The sequence below is a fragment of the Falco naumanni genome, chromosome 1 (assembly GCF_017639655.2).
Source record: "Falco naumanni isolate bFalNau1 chromosome 1, bFalNau1.pat, whole genome shotgun sequence".
Taxonomy (NCBI): Eukaryota; Metazoa; Chordata; class Aves; order Falconiformes; family Falconidae; genus Falco; species Falco naumanni.
The window spans coordinates 106,784,769-106,803,122 of NC_054054.1; the positions used below are offsets into that span (position 1 = coordinate 106,784,769).

Genomic DNA, 18,354 nt, shown 5'->3' on the forward strand with positions numbered 1-18,354 from the left:
TCGTAGCAGGGCTACCCTCTGTGCAGACAGATGGGCCCAGGAACCCAAGAGATTCAGCAGAGCTGGGTGACAGAAGGGGGCGGGGGGATCCCCCCCTCCCTCTCATAAAAAAAAAAAAAAGTGATGAAACGGGTTTCTAAACAAAGACAAGGTGTAGGGGTGGGGTTTTTTTTTTGTAAAAATTTATTTAGCATAGTCTTGAAGAGGTTGTATGATAGCGGATACAGCATTGTATAGTGTATATACACTCTAGCATATACAGCAGTGTGGTGTATATGTACTACAGTGTATACAGCATTCCAGGCCTGGGGCAGTTCGGTAACTGCGTCTCGTCAGAAACCAGAACGTCGGAGACCGAGCCGATGGCACGGGAGTGGCAGCGTGGTTGGTGACGCTTTATTCGGGGCTTACTGTAACTTGCTGCTGCTGCTGCATCGGGATAGAGGTGGAACAGGCAGGACCGGTAAGGCGAGTGCGGAATGCACTGGGTGAGGCGGAGGAATGTGGTGTGCGCCAGCAGGTGCCTGACAGCCGTCTGCCCTGCAGCCACTGGGGTTCTGTGTTACATGAAGGTACCCGGTATTAACCTCTGCAATGCAGTCTGAGGCCGGTTAGTGTAAAAACCTGTATTAAAACCTGTATTTCTTAAAACCTGTATTCCTTCTAGCTGTGGGTTACGCTGGCAGCGACGCAGCTCGCTCAGCAAGGTGCTTCCAGGCCAAGGAGCTGCCAGCCGGCTGGGCAGCCACGGCAGCGGTGCTGAGCCGGCCAGCCGGTCCTCTTTAAGGCAGGACTGAGAGGCGTGTGTCTAAACATCGAGGAGCTTTGTTGTGGGAACTCAAACTTCCAGTTATGCTAAACCAAGAGGATAAAGCAGTGCTGAAGGTGCTGCTCTGAGCCTGCTGAGCTGGGGGGGAGGGGCAGCAGGGACTCCCAGGCAGGTGATGGGGTGGGAGGGCGGGTGGGCGTGCACACCCTGTGGCCAAGGACCACAGCTTTCCTTACCAGCCTAGAGCAGCACAGAGAAGCGGTAACCTCTGCAGTTTGTATTACTTCTTGTTTGGATGTGTGGATACAAAAAAATTCCTACGGTATAAAAATATCACTATAGAGCAAGAAATGGGACAGGTGACTTCAAAACAAAGGTAAGAGTCTCTGCATCCAGATCAGCGAAGAAGTTATGTGATGGGTTTCTCAGGTTAACACCTTATGATCATAAACTAAAAGCAACAAAAATTCCAAATCTAAAACATAAAAGTTTCCACATAACTCCATTTCTTGTAGTGCATCTCTCATACTCCGCTATAAAGTATTTACAGGGTTTTACTCTTTTACACAATATGGCTTTAATATATCGTAACACAAAGCATCAAAATGTCTTGGAGCAAAATTCTTCATAAAACATTCTTTCTGAATATAAAGTTTGGCATTTCATTAATTTGGCTGACAAAGCCGCAGGATTATTTGTTTTCTGGTTGTGCTTTTTGATGGTGACAAGCACAAGTTCTGGCCGTTTTCATCAGGGCTTAAACTCTGTCAGTCAGAGCTACCTCTCCCTCAAAGCCCGGCCGAATGCGTTTCATGAGCCACGGTCTCACAGGCGTCGCGTTGGACCCATGCGTTTGCCACTAAGGTAAGGAAGAGAAGGCCTTTCTTTTGCAACTCTCGTATTAAGACAAGAAAGCAAGATGTATTTTGTGGTTTTTCGGAAAGTGCAGGTCTTTGGTAACAATAAACAACATGAGCAAAGCGAGGAAGGAGCGGGGATGCTGCTGGGAACAACGTCCAGCCGATTCTATAGGGCACAGTCAGACGGATGGAGGAAAAGGTCCTGTCGTGGTAAGTTTTATCATCGAGAATTCAGGCGAGGAGCGACCTGCAGGAGGAGAAGGACATGCTAGAAAGCGTGTTGCAAACAAAGACACCGCCAGCAGTTCTAGCACCTAAACGCCTGTGAAGCACCGCAGGCTGGCTCCCGGAATGAACTGTTCCGCCACGGCACGCCAGGTTTGCTCTGCTGGGAGGTGCTGAAGTTGCAGCCCCAGCAGGAAACGAGCAGACGGTGGCAGCTCAAAGGTGGAGAGGCCCATGGTGCTCTGACACCCCAGCTCCTGGGCTTGCATTGGAACCTCTTCCCCAGGCTGGCAGTACGGCTGGGCTGGGCAGGGAGGGATGAAGCGGGACACTGTCCCTAGGGATGGTGTGAAAAGGCTAGGGGGGAAAAATCGGGTGTGTTTCTCCATAGTCCAGGAAGTTACCTTGGTTTGCTGTTGGTGACAGCGAATAAAGCGGCAATGCTCAAATGGCTCCTCATTTGAGCGTTGCTTACGCAAATTTAACCCCTTCTGTGTACGGTCTATAGGTATTCCATAGAACAGGGAAACGCTTTGGCAGTGCTACAGTCGTGGCTTCTGCAGGAGGGTGTTTTGGGGGAGAGCAGAGTGGAAACGCTGGCTGTTGGGAGGCTACTCAGCCTGCAGTGGGACTGGGGAGCTCGTTCTTGTAGGCCGAGTACGTTTGGGATTTATTTCTGAGTAACTTCTAATCTGACCATGCATAAATCAGTTGCACCACTAGGTCTGACTAGCAGGAAGACTACAAACAATCTGAGAAGGGAAAAGGATTTTTTTTTGTTTCGCTTCCTGTGTTTTTAAATGTCTTTCTACAATTTGATTTGCAGCAGAGTTTAGCATTAAAGCCTGAATCTTGGGGAGGAAAACAGAAGTGATTGATAGGACAATCACTTGATGAGTTTGAGTAAGCCCGGCAGCCTCTGGGGAGCGCGGGAGGAGTGCAGTGCACAGCTCCAGCTGGGGGAGAGGCTGGCAGACCAAGGGCCGGGCATTCAGCGAGAAAGTTGCGTGGCACGTGTCCGTCTCGGCAAGGAGGGCTTCGTGCCAGCCTCTGGGTTGGAGCCCGCAGGACGCAAAGTGCCCCTTCTCCCCCCCCAGCCTGTACTCACCACTGTTAGATGGCCGTTCTTGGCTTTGGCTATAAGCAGTTCTGATCCCGATATAAAGTCAATGATGCCTTCTTTGCCTTGCCCGACTGTAAATTTTATGCTGTGAAGAAGAGGTAAGAACAGATTTGATGAGTGTTCGTGACTTCTCCGCTAGCTTAGTTTTACCCTTTTCCCATCTTAAGTGGCTGCTTTATATTGCTCCTGAGCTGCAATAGGTCTGCTCCTTCAAGGACACGGAGCCTTAGTTAAGGTGTATTAGGTGCGCTGATGACGTGTAGGTGTGTTTCTGTAGCCCTTTAACGCTGGAGCAGAGCTCCCTTCGGAACCAGCACAGGAGAACCAAGGCAGCTCTGGGGAGGGGCTTCGGCTTCACTCACCTGCCCTGGTTGATGTTGATGTTGTTGACCTTGTCCGCCTGCATGGCCGTTTTCGTTAGCGTCTCGATCACGTGGTCACTCTGAAGTACAACATCTCCCTGGGAGGAAAGAGACAATGGGTTACGATCCTGGTTTTGTGGTATCGGTATACCAAAATTATTATGTTGTAATTGACAGAGGCAGAACTATCCCTGTAGGTTAGCATGGAAAAACACGCCAGGCTCGGTGGATATCTGTGGGGCCTCTGTTGTGGGTAACACTGCACCTAGGGCAGTTAATTTTTTTACAAGTAATTAGTGATGGGGGCAAGGGATGGCACCAGTCCTGTTGGTGAACATGTCACTGGTGAACCACAGCTGTGAGCACAAGGAAAGAGAAGTGAAATGCTACTTAGAGCTGGTGCGAAGTTACAGTTACATACATGTCACCGTGTGCGCCCCTCCCCGCCCCCCAGCTGGATCTTCTGCTCTTTGTGGCTTTAGAACTTTTTCTATAGAGGTGGTTGGAGAAATGACGGATGAGTCCCGCTACCTTCTGTTTGTTATCCTCGCAGTGCACGTGCAGCACAAACAAGTTATCGCTCAGGCTGCTGACGGAGATGCCTGCAACAGAGAAGGGCCATTTGACACCCAGCACAGCACCTCTGGGGTTCTCCCATGTGGTTCAGAACCTCTCCCAGGAACGCAGCAACTGTTGCTCCCACACTGAGACACCCAACAGCTGAGAAGCTGCACAGAAGCTCTGCGCTAACGTCTCTGCAGGGAGGCTGAAGAAGCTGCAAGGTGACAGTTGGCTTAAACTGTGCTCTTTAAGATCAGAAAGAAACTTCCAGATGCACTGGTCCATCAGGAGTAGGGAGAATGCCTGGGTTTGACTCGGTGACCGGCTACTTTGGCCAGTTAAGGGACCTATGACTGAAACTTTTTCAGCCCCCACTGGACAGACCCTTTGTTCTGGCCCAGCAGGTGTGTGAGCGGTGCAGTTACTGGGGTGCTAAGGAGGAGAGGGACAACGGGAACAACGTGGTCATTTGTCTCTCCTCAGCCACTGCCACCGTTGGGTAAGAAAGGCCAGAGCTGCTGTAGGAACTTGGCTCCAGAAAACTGGTTTTGGTGGGAGTACCTTGTGTGCCGTGCAGGCTTGGGGCAGCCTGACCCGCTCCCCACTTGCTGGTGTTACTGGTCCTTGCAGATCCTGCCCTCAGGTTCTCATTACGCTGCACTGTGACCGACTCGGGCTCCGAATACAGCATTGCTGTACAGTAAGCAGGAGGCTGAGCCTCCGCCATGAGTTGCTTATGTTTGCTAAATGGAAAAAAAAAAATCCTCTCCCTTGGGTAGGTGGGCAGGGACTAGTTAAGGAACACTGTGCTGTCTCGGGAGCGGCTGTTTCTTCATAGTTTATTTTTGGACTTTGTTTAATATCTTGGCGCACGGTACAAACTGGATGAGCTCTTTAAATTGAGCCAGCCCAGCCCTGGCGGAGATGAACGTACATCTCTGCCCTAACAGCGTCTTAGGGGAGTCACAGAACCTCAAATTAGTGTTGCCCTTGGAAACCACTTCAAATGGTGACGGTTACAAATGCAGTAGATGGTTGACGAGCATCAAAATTAGCTGTAACGAGGAACTGTAGCTGAGCTGGGGGCTGGAACAGAGGGGTTTCAGACAAAGCCGGGTAATGACTACAATGCACCAGACGGGCTCAGCGGTTCTCTCTCAACCTCTCTCTCTTTCACCAAGCTCCCCCCTTAAAAGGATCAAGTCCTGGTCAAGTATGTAGAGGCCTGAAAGCCATAGCAGCGTCCCAGGCAGCTGCTGCGTAATAATGGTGCAACTCCCCTGCGGAGCTGAGATGTGCAACTGGGAGATGACTTGGGAAGGGGCTTAGGGGAGATGGATTGAGTAATTCTTGTGACATTTTATTTTAGAGTTTAATTTTAGAAAAACTCCGTTTCAAGATACTACTGACTTAAAATGCTTGTCAGGGTCCGATAATTCCATTCTTGTCCCAGGACAAATTGGTTATGGTGTTATTACTTATTTTAACTGTCGCCAAGGTGACAGCTGGCCTCAGTCGCTTGAGCCAAGCCCCATTTATGGAACCGTTCCTACCTGTCAGATTGCCATAGTCGATCCGTTGTTTGATTTTGGATTCTTCAACTATGACGACTGCGTTTTGGGTGAGGAGCAGCTGCCGTGCTCTTGCTTTGTATCCTTTCCGGTCGTACTTGATCACAGGAACTGCATACTGAAATAAGTGTTAACAGTGCTAAAAATGCAACTTGTTCAATTGTCAGCTACCTTCCCTCTAGCCCAGAGAGCTTGCAGGAGGCACTGACCAGTGCCTGGTAGACTGGGAATACAGACAATCCCTTAGAGTCCTGTTCTTAGTTCTGCCACAGACTTCCTTGTTGACCTAGAGGAGTTTGGAACAGTAACTTAATGACTACAGCTGTCTGACTGTGGGTTTGAAAAATCCAGGTTTAGTTTCAGTCTGTGTCAGATTTTTCCTTTCCAGCCGTGCCAGCTGCAACCCTTTCAGTTCTTAACTGACGTAGTTAAACTTGCCCAAATCTCCAAACCGTATTACTGAGCCATCAGCTCTCTTTCCCATAGACTATTTTCTAAGGTGTTACAAGATTTTAATACAATGTAAAATTCTTGCTGTATTTTCTTCAGAAATTAATCTGATACTCTGCTGAATAACTGCAGAAGCTTAACAAAAGTATTTAGGACACACATCTCACCTTAATTGCTTCATTTTCTAAAGCCTGAAGGACTTTAGCATTTATCTCTTCATTGCCTGTATTAAAATCAAAGAGGTGGGGGTCAGAAAGAAATTTCTAGCAAGAAAAGTAGATTGATCTCCCCCATCCTTCTTGTTGTTGAACTTTGCAACGCCTACTCACCGAGTCGAGTGTTGATGAAGAGTCTGGGAACACTCTGAGGGTAATTGTCTTTTTTACCCTTAAAAATCTCACTGGCAATTACTTTTTGTTCCAACTGCAAGGACAAAAGATGTATTCTTGCTTAGTACAAAATTCCTCCTTGACAAAGATAAATTTGTCTTAAAAGAGATGTTCCCTTTTTGGTTTTTTTAGCAGCATGTAGTTCTGACCTCCTGAATCATACTAGTCACAAAATCACACCAAATGTTCCATACCTCCCCGGCCTTTTCAACAGCTACCCTCTCCTTAGGGCAGGAAACTTTTCTTACTTTCTCTTTCCCTCAAAAGTACATATTGTATTTCCTGTTTGAAGTTAGCTGGACGTGACATCTATTCTCCAGATTTTGGTAATGCTGGTGTTTAAAAAGTCTCAGAATTCTCCCACTGCAGAGTTTCTCTTAAGGAGGAAGAGGTTAAGCTAAACCTGTTCTACCCCATATGGCTTTTTTCATGTTTCAAGTTATTTCCCCCCACCCCTGAAGCCTTTCAGCGAGTCAGCATCTTTGCTTGAAGTACTGACAGCAGAGCAGCGTCCTTAGTAGCACCGTGTAACACGTTCATTACGGTGCTCTGATCTAGTCAGTACTCTCTACCTTATCCTCTGAGAAAGAGCAGTACAACTGAGTGAGCCCGGGGATTCCCTGGTGAGTTGACCTGTCACCGTAAACCTTCGGTCCCTTTCCCAGCGGCGGGACTCCAGGATCGAGGCACCCCGCACTGTGAGCATGACCCTTGCTCAGCTCCCAGCCCGAGCTCCCAGGGAGTCGGAACAAACCAGTGAACAAGGAACCAGGGCAAATGCATGTTACGGGTGCTGCTGCACGGCGTGGAGTGCCTGGGATCATTTACAGGTAAAAAGGTGGGTGAAAGTTACTAGTTTTGAGTGAGCGTCCACCTCCCACTCCGTGCTGGCTGGCATTAATCCTCTGTCCTTAATCACAGGCTCAGCCACTAACTAATCTACAGCATTTCGTTCCATGTGCTTAATACTTTGCAGGTCTTCATAAGCGATATGATTTACTACGCAACAAAAAAAAGCTTAATGGCAACTATTACTATCATGTCCTAACAGTTACATCTAAATTGTTTAATGTATACGTTTCTGATTATGTCCCTTTACTGAGCCTTTTTTTTTAGTAGAAACCAAATACCCTCTCCCTACCTTTCCAAACTAAGTTGAGCCAAATATTAGTATCATTTTTATTCTTTTTAGCTAGAACAGCAACTATTAATGTATCTTCTCTGAAAAGTGGCTGGGCTTGTGTCTGCTGCGTTCTCACTCTACTTTCTGTGGCACAACCAGAACGATGCAGCTGCTTATGTTTCTATCTTCCATGGGAAGAATAACGGGGCCTTTTAGTATAGAAATTACACAGGGGTGTGGATATGCAGTGCTGTTTACACAGTACATACTGAAATATGTATAAAATTGTTTTTCTTTTATGCACGTTGTAGCCTTCTAGCTTTTTGTCTCTGACCTACATCACCACCATGTTCTTGTGGAGCTTTTTAACCACCCACTGAAGAATTCAGTGATTCAAAAGTTCTTCCACTGCTGCTGCGACTCCCTCTGTAGTAGCACCCTTTTCCCTCCCCTCCCTCATTCCTTACACTAACTAATGCTGCAAACCCCCTCCTGTTCGTGGGAACCTCAGCGCAGTTTGTGACATGGAGGTGGCTCGTACCTGCTGCTTCCACTCGGGGCTGATTCTCTTGCAGTAGGTCCAGACCATGTTCTGCATGCACAGCTGGCGCAGGAGCTGGGACGCCTGACGAAGAAATCACACAGTAAATAAAAGTAGCTCAAACTGGCTGACAAACCAATGCAAACAGCAAAGACAGGTAAGAAGCAACTGCAGAAAATGCATGGCTGAACTAAAATACTGTTTCATTACTGAGAGTTGCTTTTAAAGTTAAACTTCCTATTCCTTATTTTCCACCTCTCCAAGAGAGTTTGCACTGCAACATTCTCCAGCTGCTTTAGAAGGGAGAATGAATACCAGGAGCACTCTGCTTCCTGCTGCCATGCCCTTTCTTGCTTCCAGCTGTACCTGCAATCCAAACACACCAGGACCTTTCTGCAGTATTTTGCTTTGATCAGATAAAAACCCCCAATTCTGCCATATGCAGAACAATAATGGCAATAGAGGAAGCTTAATATGTCCTTCACAGGCAACCACATTGCGCTGCAGCCAATTTAACTGGCCAGAGGGAACTTAATTTGTTTAGAGAAAAAGGGAAGAAAGTTTCAGAAATGGATGAAAAAAAAACAGGAGAAAACAGTGTTGCAACAGCACCATGCTTGCAAGAACGTTCAATGCTATAGCACTAATAACTTTACAGATGATAATTACACCCACATGATGATGTTTGGATTAATTCTACTACTAGAGATGTTAACACAGCGTGGAACCTGAGCGAGAACCTGGTCCGTTCTTGCTCTGAAAGCAGGAGTGTCCCCTCCAGCCTTTGGTGGCCTGTGGCCTCCATCCTGCAGGCCCCTTGCCCAGCCCTGGCACAGGTGTGCCTACCTCGCAGAGCGACGGAGGAGGAGTTGGCCACGATTTGTCCAAAACATTTTTTGGTAGATTACGCTTGAGGTTCATCAGGAAGGAGAAACGGATGTAATCAAGGAAATACTCATTCTCTGGGCAGCGAGGGTGGTTCCGGTAAATAAAACCTTTAATGAATCTGAAGAAGAAGAAAATTTTATTAGAAAAGTGATCAGAACTAGTGATCGTTAGAGGTCTCTTCCAGTCCAACCCTTTTCTGGGCTTTATTTAATAGTTGTAATTTATCTTAAAAAGCCCAATGCTGAAGTGACAAGGAAGTTTAATCTCATTGTTAAAAAATAAGCACCCATTTGATGGCTTGGGTTATGCTTTACGCACCTTCTGATAGTCTCCACTGCCCACTTCTTCTTGGCAGCTTTTCGGCGTCCCAGAGTTCCCCGCCACCAGGACTGGATGGCTATTGCTAAAAATAATACAAAAGATTTTGCACTAGGTGAGCTCATTCATACCTACAGCGACTCCACACAGCACTGGCACCGGTGAGTGCTCTGGAAACAAACAGCCTCCAAGGTGGCACAGGGGAAGAATATAATAATATAAATATGATACAAAGTGTAAATGTTAATAAAAAGCAGCAGCAGCTGGGGGCTGCTGGGTGAACATGAGTTAAGTCTGCTCTTGCTCGGGAGTCTTGCAGAGTAAAGGTGGAAGGGCTGGGTACCACACCATCGCCTTCCCTTCCCCTTCCAGCAAGGCTCTGGCAATCTTCCTTCTTGCACATCAAACTCAAGTCACCTCTGACAACAACAGCCCCTTCCACGCACGCAGCTTCCTCTCTCTCTCTCTTACCTGAGTGTTTCATGTGCAGGAATTTCTTTCGACGGTAGAAACCTCTCCACGTGGCCTGCATTTTTGTTGCTGAAATGGCAAGAAAAACAGCAGTTTGAAATTGTGACCAAGCAGATTTTGGTATAAAAAGGCTTAGTGTTTTAAAAAATCTCTCCCCAAACAAACAGGGAAAAAAAAAATAATCAGAAATCAGACAGCTAACTGCCCATGGAGTACTGCAGTGTGTGTGACTCACCCAGACTCTGCTTCCTCACTTCCAGAGCATCCTCTGTTGCAAACAAGGTCTTGGGAAAGCGGATAAAAATCTTTGTTCTAGAAATAGAAATGTAGAATTATGTTTAACATGCCAGAGAAATTTGTTTCCTGCCCTTAGTATCCCCTGTGGGATCTCTAATCTTTTCCTCACCCATTAGATAGAGAAGCCTTATTTAAAAGCAGTGGCATGGACGTCCAATGATTCATAATCTCAAATTAAGAAAAGAGGAGAACTAACCGTCCCATTTTGTATTCTTCCTGTTTGTAGCCAAGATGCTTCACCAGCACAGCCACCCCATCGTGGGGCCGCCCGTCCCACGTAGGCCATGTTTCTGGACAAAGTGATTTGTATCTGAAAATTGACAGCAGAAGAAAGCATAGGGAGAGAAGCACCATCCATACAGGGTGATGGGAAGGGAGAGAGGCCATGCTTCTCGCTCAGGCAAGAAAATAAAGTCTTCCAGGTGTCAGGGCTGTCACTTGGCTGTTCAGAACAGCTCAACAGCTGTGAGATAGGGAGCAGCAGGGAGAGAGAAGCCCAAGGTAATCCTACCTCTGCAGGAAAACTTCATATTTTCTTCGATATGCAAAGCCAGCTCTGCGCACTCTGAGGTTCTCCATCAATCCCAGGTATTTCACTTGATGTCGGATTAGAACTTCATCGAACCGATCTTGAGAGAGCATGAAAATAGAGAAACATAATCAATGTATAGCTGTCCCTTCATCTGGAGTAGGGGAACGTTCCATTCTTGGTTGTGTCTTACACAATTATCTTTAACCTCTAACCTCTCCTTGCGGTGCAAGTCCCACAAAACTTCGTCTCCTGTCGTCCCGTGTCCCCCCGCTCCCCCCCCCCCTTTTAATATACATTTATATTTATTTCCAAAACAAAGTTCTCCTTTAGGATGTTCTATGCATACAGGAGGAAGAAATGAGGGAGAATAAAGGTCATTAAGATAAAGTTATGTAGGGTAGTAATTCTTCACTTTAAACATGACCCTGCTCCACCCAAGACCAGTGCTCCCATTTTGATTCCTGGCTGCTGGTACTGCCACCCCCTCCCTACAAGCAGCTCTGACACAGACCCAACATGAAAAAATCTTGCAGGGCTTCCTCATTTGAGCTCCTTTCTGTGCCTCATGACTGGCAGAGAGGCCTATATATAGCTGTCATAGGAAAAAGGAAGAGTCACCAGGGTCATACCAGCCTGTTTAGCATCGTTAGGTTTAATGCAGCGAATGTAGGATGGTTCTTTGGACATCAGGATTTCCATGAGTTTGGAGAGGCTGTTTTTAAACTGAGTTGCTGCCTAGGAGAAAAGAAAGAAAACTATGTAAAAAGTGATGACTTACAGCTAGTACTTGTGGCTGCAGAGCAAACCTCAGCCTCCCGGCTTTAAATGTAAGAGGTTTGCACTCAGATTACCCTGTTAGACAGGACGTGTCTTTTTAAAAGAGGGAATAGCCACATTTCAGCTCATGTTCTTACCGTTTCAGGTCTCTTTTTGTCTGTCAGCTCTGTCCTGTCAAAACACTGATTTATGATGGGATTCTCAGAGTTGCACATGGTCTGCAGAGAGAGACGTTTTCAGAGATAAAGTACAGAGTAGCCTTCAGAGAACTATCAAAGAAACATGGGACAAAACTGTTTGCATTTTTTGTTTTGGTTTGCTTTTTAGTAATAAAATGAACTTTGGGCACCTCAGTTTGTCTTTTCATAGTGCAGCCCTACGGCCACACAGTTTCCAAGTGGAGTCTAGAAGAATCTTTCCCCTTAGGTGCCCCTCATGTTAAACCAAACTCCTCATTCTGCTGAGTATTGGAAATGTCCTCTATCCACACTCACCTCCTTCAAGTTCCGAAAGAGAAGGTCATTGTTTTTATCTAGAAAACCTAGAAGAAGAAAAAGAAACCACTCAGGCTGCCACTGCTGTTCCACAGGAACTGCATAACAAGGCAGAAATTTGAGATGGGAAATTAATCTGGTTAATCAAGTGAGGTGTGGATATATTCCATGCCCAGATTTTTCTTTACTGTATGGTGAAACTGGTTTAATTGAAAGGGCAGAGTACGGGAGGAGGCGAAAAGAGTGAGAGAGAGTGAGATGATGCACACACTTACCTGCAACACTGTAGGTGACCTCTCCAGCATAGTGCAAAAGCCGAAACTCCTCCCGCCCTAGTGACTTGCGAGTCTTTTGGTCAGCAAGTTTGTGCCTGGTAAGAAAGCAAAGAAGCTTCATGCGAAACACGTCTGTTTCACTGGGGGGATCCACTTCAAAAAGCACAACGGCATTTGATCCCAGAGTGGGACTATGTGAACAGAGAATGGGGAGGGAGTACATCCGACTTGCTGATTTTGAAGACCAGAAGTAAATAAGAGAGCTCTCAACCAGCAAATCATAACAATGTCATAAAATGTATTCATCTTTATTTCAAATGGGAAAACTTTCAGCTTCCCGGCAAGGTTGTGGGGTGGTTCTGCGTACACATGAAATTAGAGTAGAGGCAGCAGGCTGGCATACACATGAGGTGCTGTACAGATCCTCATCTGAGCACAAGCAGAACATTCAGTAAGAATAAAAAGACATGTGGAGCTCTGAAACTGAAGTAAACAATCTGAAAGGTGAAATGTGGAATTGACACCGACTGAACTGGCATGGTGGCCATGTGGATAGGCTGCTAAAGTCAGAGGAGGACACCGATATCCTTGGGGAAGCAGATAGGTGAGTTAGTGCAATATAAACCTCTCAATTTCAAAAGCACTAACACTGCTTGAATCATTGTAATGCATATACACCTCTGAATGCTGGTTTTACCAGTAAAATTCTGCTCCATGTTCGTTATTCCTAGACCTGACTTGAGTCTTCAGTGCTGGGGAACGATCTGGCCTAATACTCCAAACCAGAGAGTCTGTCACACCTGAAGTATTGGGCCAGATCTTGGAAGAGGCAAGAAGCTGCAAGCCTGCAAATTCCTTGGACATAGCAGCAGTAGGATGCCAGGAAGAGCTTGGTGAAGAGGCAAGTCAGTAACAAGAGTTTTGTTGCTCCGGTTGTATCTAATCTAATCTCTTTGCAAAAGAAAAACCGATCTTCTTATGTGGGACCCAGGATACCTTGGACACTACTGTTACACAGACCATGAGTTCTCATGTCATCTGGGGGTAATTCCAGCTCTGGGCTCTACCCCACACTTGGATCCTACCAGTATAACGGCTCTCAGCCTTGGGAGCACTCACGTGAGAAAATGAGGGTGGTTCTTCACAGTTTCCTCAAGTTTCTCCAAGAACGTTGTATCTGTGGCATCCCCAGGTCTCAGACATTCTTCATCCTACAAACACACGCACTGTGGTATTGATTTCCTTAGGTGCTTGCCAGCATGCCGGCCAGCTCCAACTCTGCCTGCCTGAAATACTGCCCCACTCTGACCCTTTGGCCTTCAACAGGTAGGCCAGCTCCTTCTTCAACAAATGAAGAACTGTTGAGCTGGAAAGGAAAACATTTTCCTCCTTCCAGACTGCCTGGATTGGGAGCATCTTTCCCCGAGAGCAGACAGTGGTGATACAATACGACTTCTAATGGTGTCACTGTTCAGTGTATCACTGCTCTTCCCGCCTGCTCAAACACCCCTTAACATAAGCTTAAACATTTTTTTTAATATGTTCTTCCCCTAGCTTTCCCCTACGCTGCCCCAGATTTTTCATTTAAAAAGGTATTGTCAACTCACCAAAATAGAAATGATGCCTTTGAATTTCTCTTCCACCAAATCACAAATTATTTTGTTATTGAAATACTGAACTGGTTCCCACTACAAAGACAAGAAATCACACTTGGGTGAAACCAATTCAAGACTGGAAAAACACATGAAAATTTCAGAACATTTCAGACAGCACCACACTTGAATAATCTTTCTGTCAAATTTGAAACAAAGCTTTTTCACTCATCAAACTTTTTTTCCTAATGTGCCCTTTAAAAAGCATTTTTTTTTGTTTTTATCAGAGTAAAAGATTGAAATGGCATTACTCACTTCTAGCTACATCACACAGAGTTACCAAAGTGTTTCAAAAAGAAAGGAAAAAGGGAAGTACTTTAATTCATTTACTTTGAAGGCCATTATTAGCAGCCTCTTTTCTAATCTCTCCTCTGGCTGCAGGAGGTGCTACAAAGGAAAGAGTGGAAACAATATTGGCTCTTACCGCTATGCCTTCTGACTCGTATTCCTCTTGTTCTGACTTTAATGTGAGCTCTATGAAGAGCTGCTGCAATTTTTCATTACAATAATTAATACAAAATTGCTCAAAGCTGCAAACAAAAATCAGAAGAATAATCACTAACACTGTACCACAGTAAAAGAAGCTATCATCAGTGGGCAGCAGCATGAGTATAGCTCTGTGTAAATCAAGAGAAATAGAAGAGATTTTGTGAAACATTTATTTATTGACTGTTTAAATTTAGTAAGTTAATTATTTAGAGAATACTGTTAAAGAATTCCAGAAGGATGGGGGAAAAAGGACATGAAGGATGGAACACACACAGAGGAACACAAAAAATTCTAAGAAGTGGCAAATGATACTGCACATTTGAGTCTCAGTTCACTGCTGTCTGCCAGAGCGCGGTTCCAGGCTCTGCCATAGTCCCATACGCTCTTTTCTAGCTGCGTTTCCCTATTCACACCACCATGGAAGGATGCCACAACAGCCAGCACTGTGCCGGAGAGCTGGGCAAAGGCAGAGCTGAAGGTATCCATGAACATGCCCCAAAAATGCAACGGTCTCCTTAAAATACCAGGAACACTGACAGCTGGAAATGCTAAGTATTAGCTGGATGCTCCAAGCATTAAAAGCCCTGTGATTATCAGTTATTCAACTGATTTCCTGAAGTTTAAATGTCATCTCTTTCTCTCTTGACTAAGAGAACCAGAGATGAAATGGTGTCTTATTTCACAACAGAGAAAATGCTATAATGAGCGAAGTCATGCAGAGTTTACTCAAAACTCAAGACACATTGATTGAAACAAACCTGTTGTGCTGGAAAACCTCAAATCCATAGATATCGAGCAATCCTAAAACTGTTGTACTTCTCCAGCCTGGAAACTCTCCTTCCTGCAATAGGGAAAAAAAAAAATACAATGTTGGTATGTGCTCACAGCTATGATCCATCACTGGATTATACCCATTTAGTTACAGCATGTACTCCTTACCCTCTTCTTAATGGGAAACAAATTCAGTTAGAAATCACCGTACAGCACACAACTTACCATTTCTCTGCTTCACAGCTAAAAGACTTCAAATTTCCTTTCACACTTGGTTGGATATTGACAAGCAGAAGGTTCATTTACCTTGTAAGCAAGAGACTTGTTAACCTTGTTCACCAGCCAGGAGAAAGTGCGTCCGTATATTGCCTTAGCAAGCGCATCCCTTGCGTAGGCCGCCTGCTCCAGGTTCAGAGGGCTGATGAGCTGCATGCAGAAGGAGAAAAAAAGCCATTCAGCAGCCGCTCCACCAAGGGATTAACTTTCCCTAGCTCACTGTTAATAAGCAGCCACTCAATGGCACCCCGTCTGGGCTCAGCTCGCACCACTTTCCCAGCCCTGCAGGCTGCAAATCAGCATTAGGCTGTGGGGGTCCTGCACCAACAGCTTCCTCTGACAAGTGAGAAATATTTAGTTCTGGTAAGAGAGCCGATGGCGTGTTGTTAGCTTGATTTAATTCCACATACCTCCCAGATCCCCAGTTCATGTTCTTACCTCTTCCCCCTTTGCTATGATCTTCTTGTGGATCAATGCATCTCGAAGAACAGAGCCTTCGACTGCTAGAAGCTGCAAAGCGGTAGAATATTAGATTAATTTATGAAGCAGTAGGTTCGATTTATTACTAATGCTTCCTAAAAATCACAGTCCAGTGAAACAACCCTTCATTTCCCCATTCCCACTGCAAGACTTTTGCAGCATCTGTCCTTGCCTTTCCTGCTGCACTCCACCTCCTTTCTGGCATGGATATGGCCTTGCTTGTTCTGGCACAAAGAACTGACTAAGCAAAGCCACAAGTGTGATTCTTTCTTTAAAACTCTTATCTGGAATAGATCTATTCCTATCCCACTGCCTGCAGGCGAAAACCCCAAGTCAGTGGTGGAGCAAGTGGTAAATATAGAAGTTGTCAATTAAAGGGTTTTGATGTTAATATTTGCATTTTATTTAGGTCAAATAAAATTAAATTTATGAGAACTCCTAAATCATATTCTAAAATTATACGACGGTATCAAGTTCAAAATAATGAATCCCCTACAATTCATCTCTCCTGTAATGTCTCTCTAACTGGTGATACTCACCCTAGCCAGATATTTAATCTGATTCTCTGTAGTGACCTGAGCGTTTCCTTGCTCATCAGCAGCAAACTGCACGTTCCCCAGATGCAGAACACTAGCCACAATGCTCAGCAAATCCTAGGATGGAAGCAAGAGTCACAAATCAGGATGATGAAACGAATGCACAGTTAGAAAAGGCAGCAAGATTTTGGTGTTAAATAACATCTTAGAGAACATTTTGTTGTTGGGGGGGGCGGCTCAGGATTTTTGCAGAGAACACATTCACTCTGAACACTGCTTTTGGTCCAAAATAACATTAATGGAAGCAGAAACATTCCTGAGGAGTAGGAAAATCAGCTGTGCTGTTAATAAACACATCTCACCTCCACCTCGTTGTCATTGAAGCTTATAATGGACAGGGCTCTTCGCACAATCTTCCAATCATTTTTGTCATTTATGGAACTGACCCTTGCACAGTGACCCTACAAAGACACAGTTTGATAGAAGTAAGTAAATAATTGTCAAATATCTATTACTCGTGCTCAGTGCACTTCTGCACGTGTTTTTTATTGTAAGCAGTCATCTCAGCGTTATTTTTGAAGTGAGAAACTACAAAAGTCAAACAATCTATTGGTCCTATAATATAACAATATTCTAAGAGTTACTAGTTAACACACACCTTTACTAAATAGTGATACTGTTGGGGGCTCTTCTCGAGGCCCAGCCTTCGCAGCAAGTCCTCTTCCCCTCCTTCTAGCAGCTGGTAGAAAATGTGGAAGTTCCTCTCTCCATGATTCTGGTGTACAACTCGGGATTTCTCCAGGAGGTAGTTCAAGATATGGCCCCCGACAGGAGCCCCCTAAATCAAACCAGATACAATGAAATAGTTCATCAACACAGAAAACATTTCTGCTTCTTGGTGGCCTATTCAAAGACAAACAGGATACAACATGATAGCCTACAAAAGACAGAAAATTATCTGCCATTTTGTATCACAATCTCTGTTTCAGCTAAAACATAGTGGCAATTGGAGTTTCGAAGCACATGCAAAAGGAGCTGTCAAGTGACAGTAAGATACCATTATACAGGTCATGGCTGCAGCACGTACTGAATAGGATCCTGATGTGTGTAAAATTCCTCCTGAGAAGGCATTCAACACAAAGGAAAAGCAACACAACACTGAGCATGGAGGGATTACAGACTGAGACGTCTGAACGACTGCAGTACACCAAGCTACTCAGTTCTTGCACTATGTTCATCTTCAGAGCATGGGGCAGTTTGGATCAGAATTGAAACAAACACTGTGCAAAGTTACACAGGACAGATACTATCTTCAGATCGCAGCTGATTTATGTGGATTTAGTTTGGGAGTATCTGTTTGCACCCCTTAGAAATAGGATTTAATCTAGCTGTCTCCTTGTACAGAGAAATGAGGGAAGAAAAAAGAGAATGTACTATAAAATCCACCGGAACTAAACTTTGTTGCCACAGACTCTGTTTACAACAATGTCAGGAGAATGCAAAACAATTGCTCGATGCACACATCAGTACAAGAAAGCACAGGCAACAGAGGCCTGCTGTGACTGGGACCAGTTTCAAGTTACCCTGTAATCAAACTGCACATCCATGTATTTCCCAAATCGGCTGGAGTTGTCATTACGAAGGGTTTTTGCATTTCCAAAGGCCTGAAACGGAAACGAACAGAGAGAAAGAAATATCAAATAAGATTATTTATAAACATTTTGGTGAAGCTGCCAGTTGTTCATTTACAGCCAGCAAAGCCTAGGTTTTTGCTTTTTGCAAAGGAAACGGATCGCTACCCAAATTCTAACGCTGATCTTTCTACCCTGCGTGAGCACTGCAGATGGAGCACGCCTCTGAAAACATTTCCATCCCCCCCAGCAAGCTTATTTTAATGCCAGTTCACTGCTGACAACGTATGTCACGTCTGCCAGTCTTTTCAAAGCTTACTCTTTCATCACAGCTATTTGCTTACAGTCACCTGCTGCTCTGCTCACAGCGGGCGCCATCCTAACAGGTCTTGGCCTGCCAGGCTTTCCCCTCTCGCGGGGAGCACAACCTCTCCTGGGCACGCAGCGTTTTTGGAGTCCAGAGCAGAAATATCGCAGGGAACCGCAAAGACAG

At 45.3% G+C, this 18,354-nt stretch overlaps 1 protein-coding gene and 1 long non-coding RNA gene across 4 annotated transcripts in view; one reads left to right on the forward strand and one right to left on the reverse strand.

Moving 5' to 3' along the window:
• Window positions 1–1,321: 1,321 nt before the first annotated feature.
• The window catches only part of MYO1C (myosin IC), a 56,690-nt gene continuing 39,657 nt past the window's right edge, over window positions 1,322–18,354 (reverse strand). For all 3 annotated transcript variants that reach the window (XM_040615161.1, XM_040615176.1, XM_040615167.1), the window contains exons 5-32: window positions 17,814–17,894; window positions 16,889–17,068; window positions 16,593–16,691; window positions 16,234–16,347; window positions 15,653–15,724; window positions 15,245–15,364; window positions 14,926–15,008; window positions 14,103–14,208; window positions 13,634–13,714; window positions 13,146–13,237; window positions 12,027–12,121; window positions 11,752–11,798; window positions 11,395–11,475; window positions 11,110–11,215; window positions 10,460–10,577; window positions 10,145–10,258; window positions 9,887–9,963; window positions 9,652–9,720; window positions 9,181–9,265; window positions 8,821–8,980; window positions 7,975–8,058; window positions 6,251–6,344; window positions 6,089–6,144; window positions 5,454–5,589; window positions 3,871–3,941; window positions 3,340–3,437; window positions 2,963–3,062; window positions 1,322–1,876 (exon numbers count right to left, since the gene is read on the reverse strand). In XM_040615161.1, coding sequence (XP_040471095.1) covers window positions 1,850–1,876; window positions 2,963–3,062; window positions 3,340–3,437; window positions 3,871–3,941; window positions 5,454–5,589; window positions 6,089–6,144; window positions 6,251–6,344; window positions 7,975–8,058; window positions 8,821–8,980; window positions 9,181–9,265; window positions 9,652–9,720; window positions 9,887–9,963; window positions 10,145–10,258; window positions 10,460–10,577; window positions 11,110–11,215; window positions 11,395–11,475; window positions 11,752–11,798; window positions 12,027–12,121; window positions 13,146–13,237; window positions 13,634–13,714; window positions 14,103–14,208; window positions 14,926–15,008; window positions 15,245–15,364; window positions 15,653–15,724; window positions 16,234–16,347; window positions 16,593–16,691; window positions 16,889–17,068; window positions 17,814–17,894 — 2,646 coding nt within the window. In that variant the 3' untranslated portion in view covers window positions 1,322–1,849. The remainder of the gene's footprint in view (window positions 1,877–2,962; window positions 3,063–3,339; window positions 3,438–3,870; window positions 3,942–5,453; window positions 5,590–6,088; window positions 6,145–6,250; window positions 6,345–7,974; window positions 8,059–8,820; window positions 8,981–9,180; window positions 9,266–9,651; window positions 9,721–9,886; window positions 9,964–10,144; window positions 10,259–10,459; window positions 10,578–11,109; window positions 11,216–11,394; window positions 11,476–11,751; window positions 11,799–12,026; window positions 12,122–13,145; window positions 13,238–13,633; window positions 13,715–14,102; window positions 14,209–14,925; window positions 15,009–15,244; window positions 15,365–15,652; window positions 15,725–16,233; window positions 16,348–16,592; window positions 16,692–16,888; window positions 17,069–17,813; window positions 17,895–18,354) is intronic.
• On the forward strand, window positions 12,129–12,931 carry LOC121097876. The gene is made up of 2 exons (XR_005831109.1): window positions 12,129–12,630; window positions 12,758–12,931. It is a non-coding gene; the product is annotated as an uncharacterized LOC121097876 (long non-coding RNA).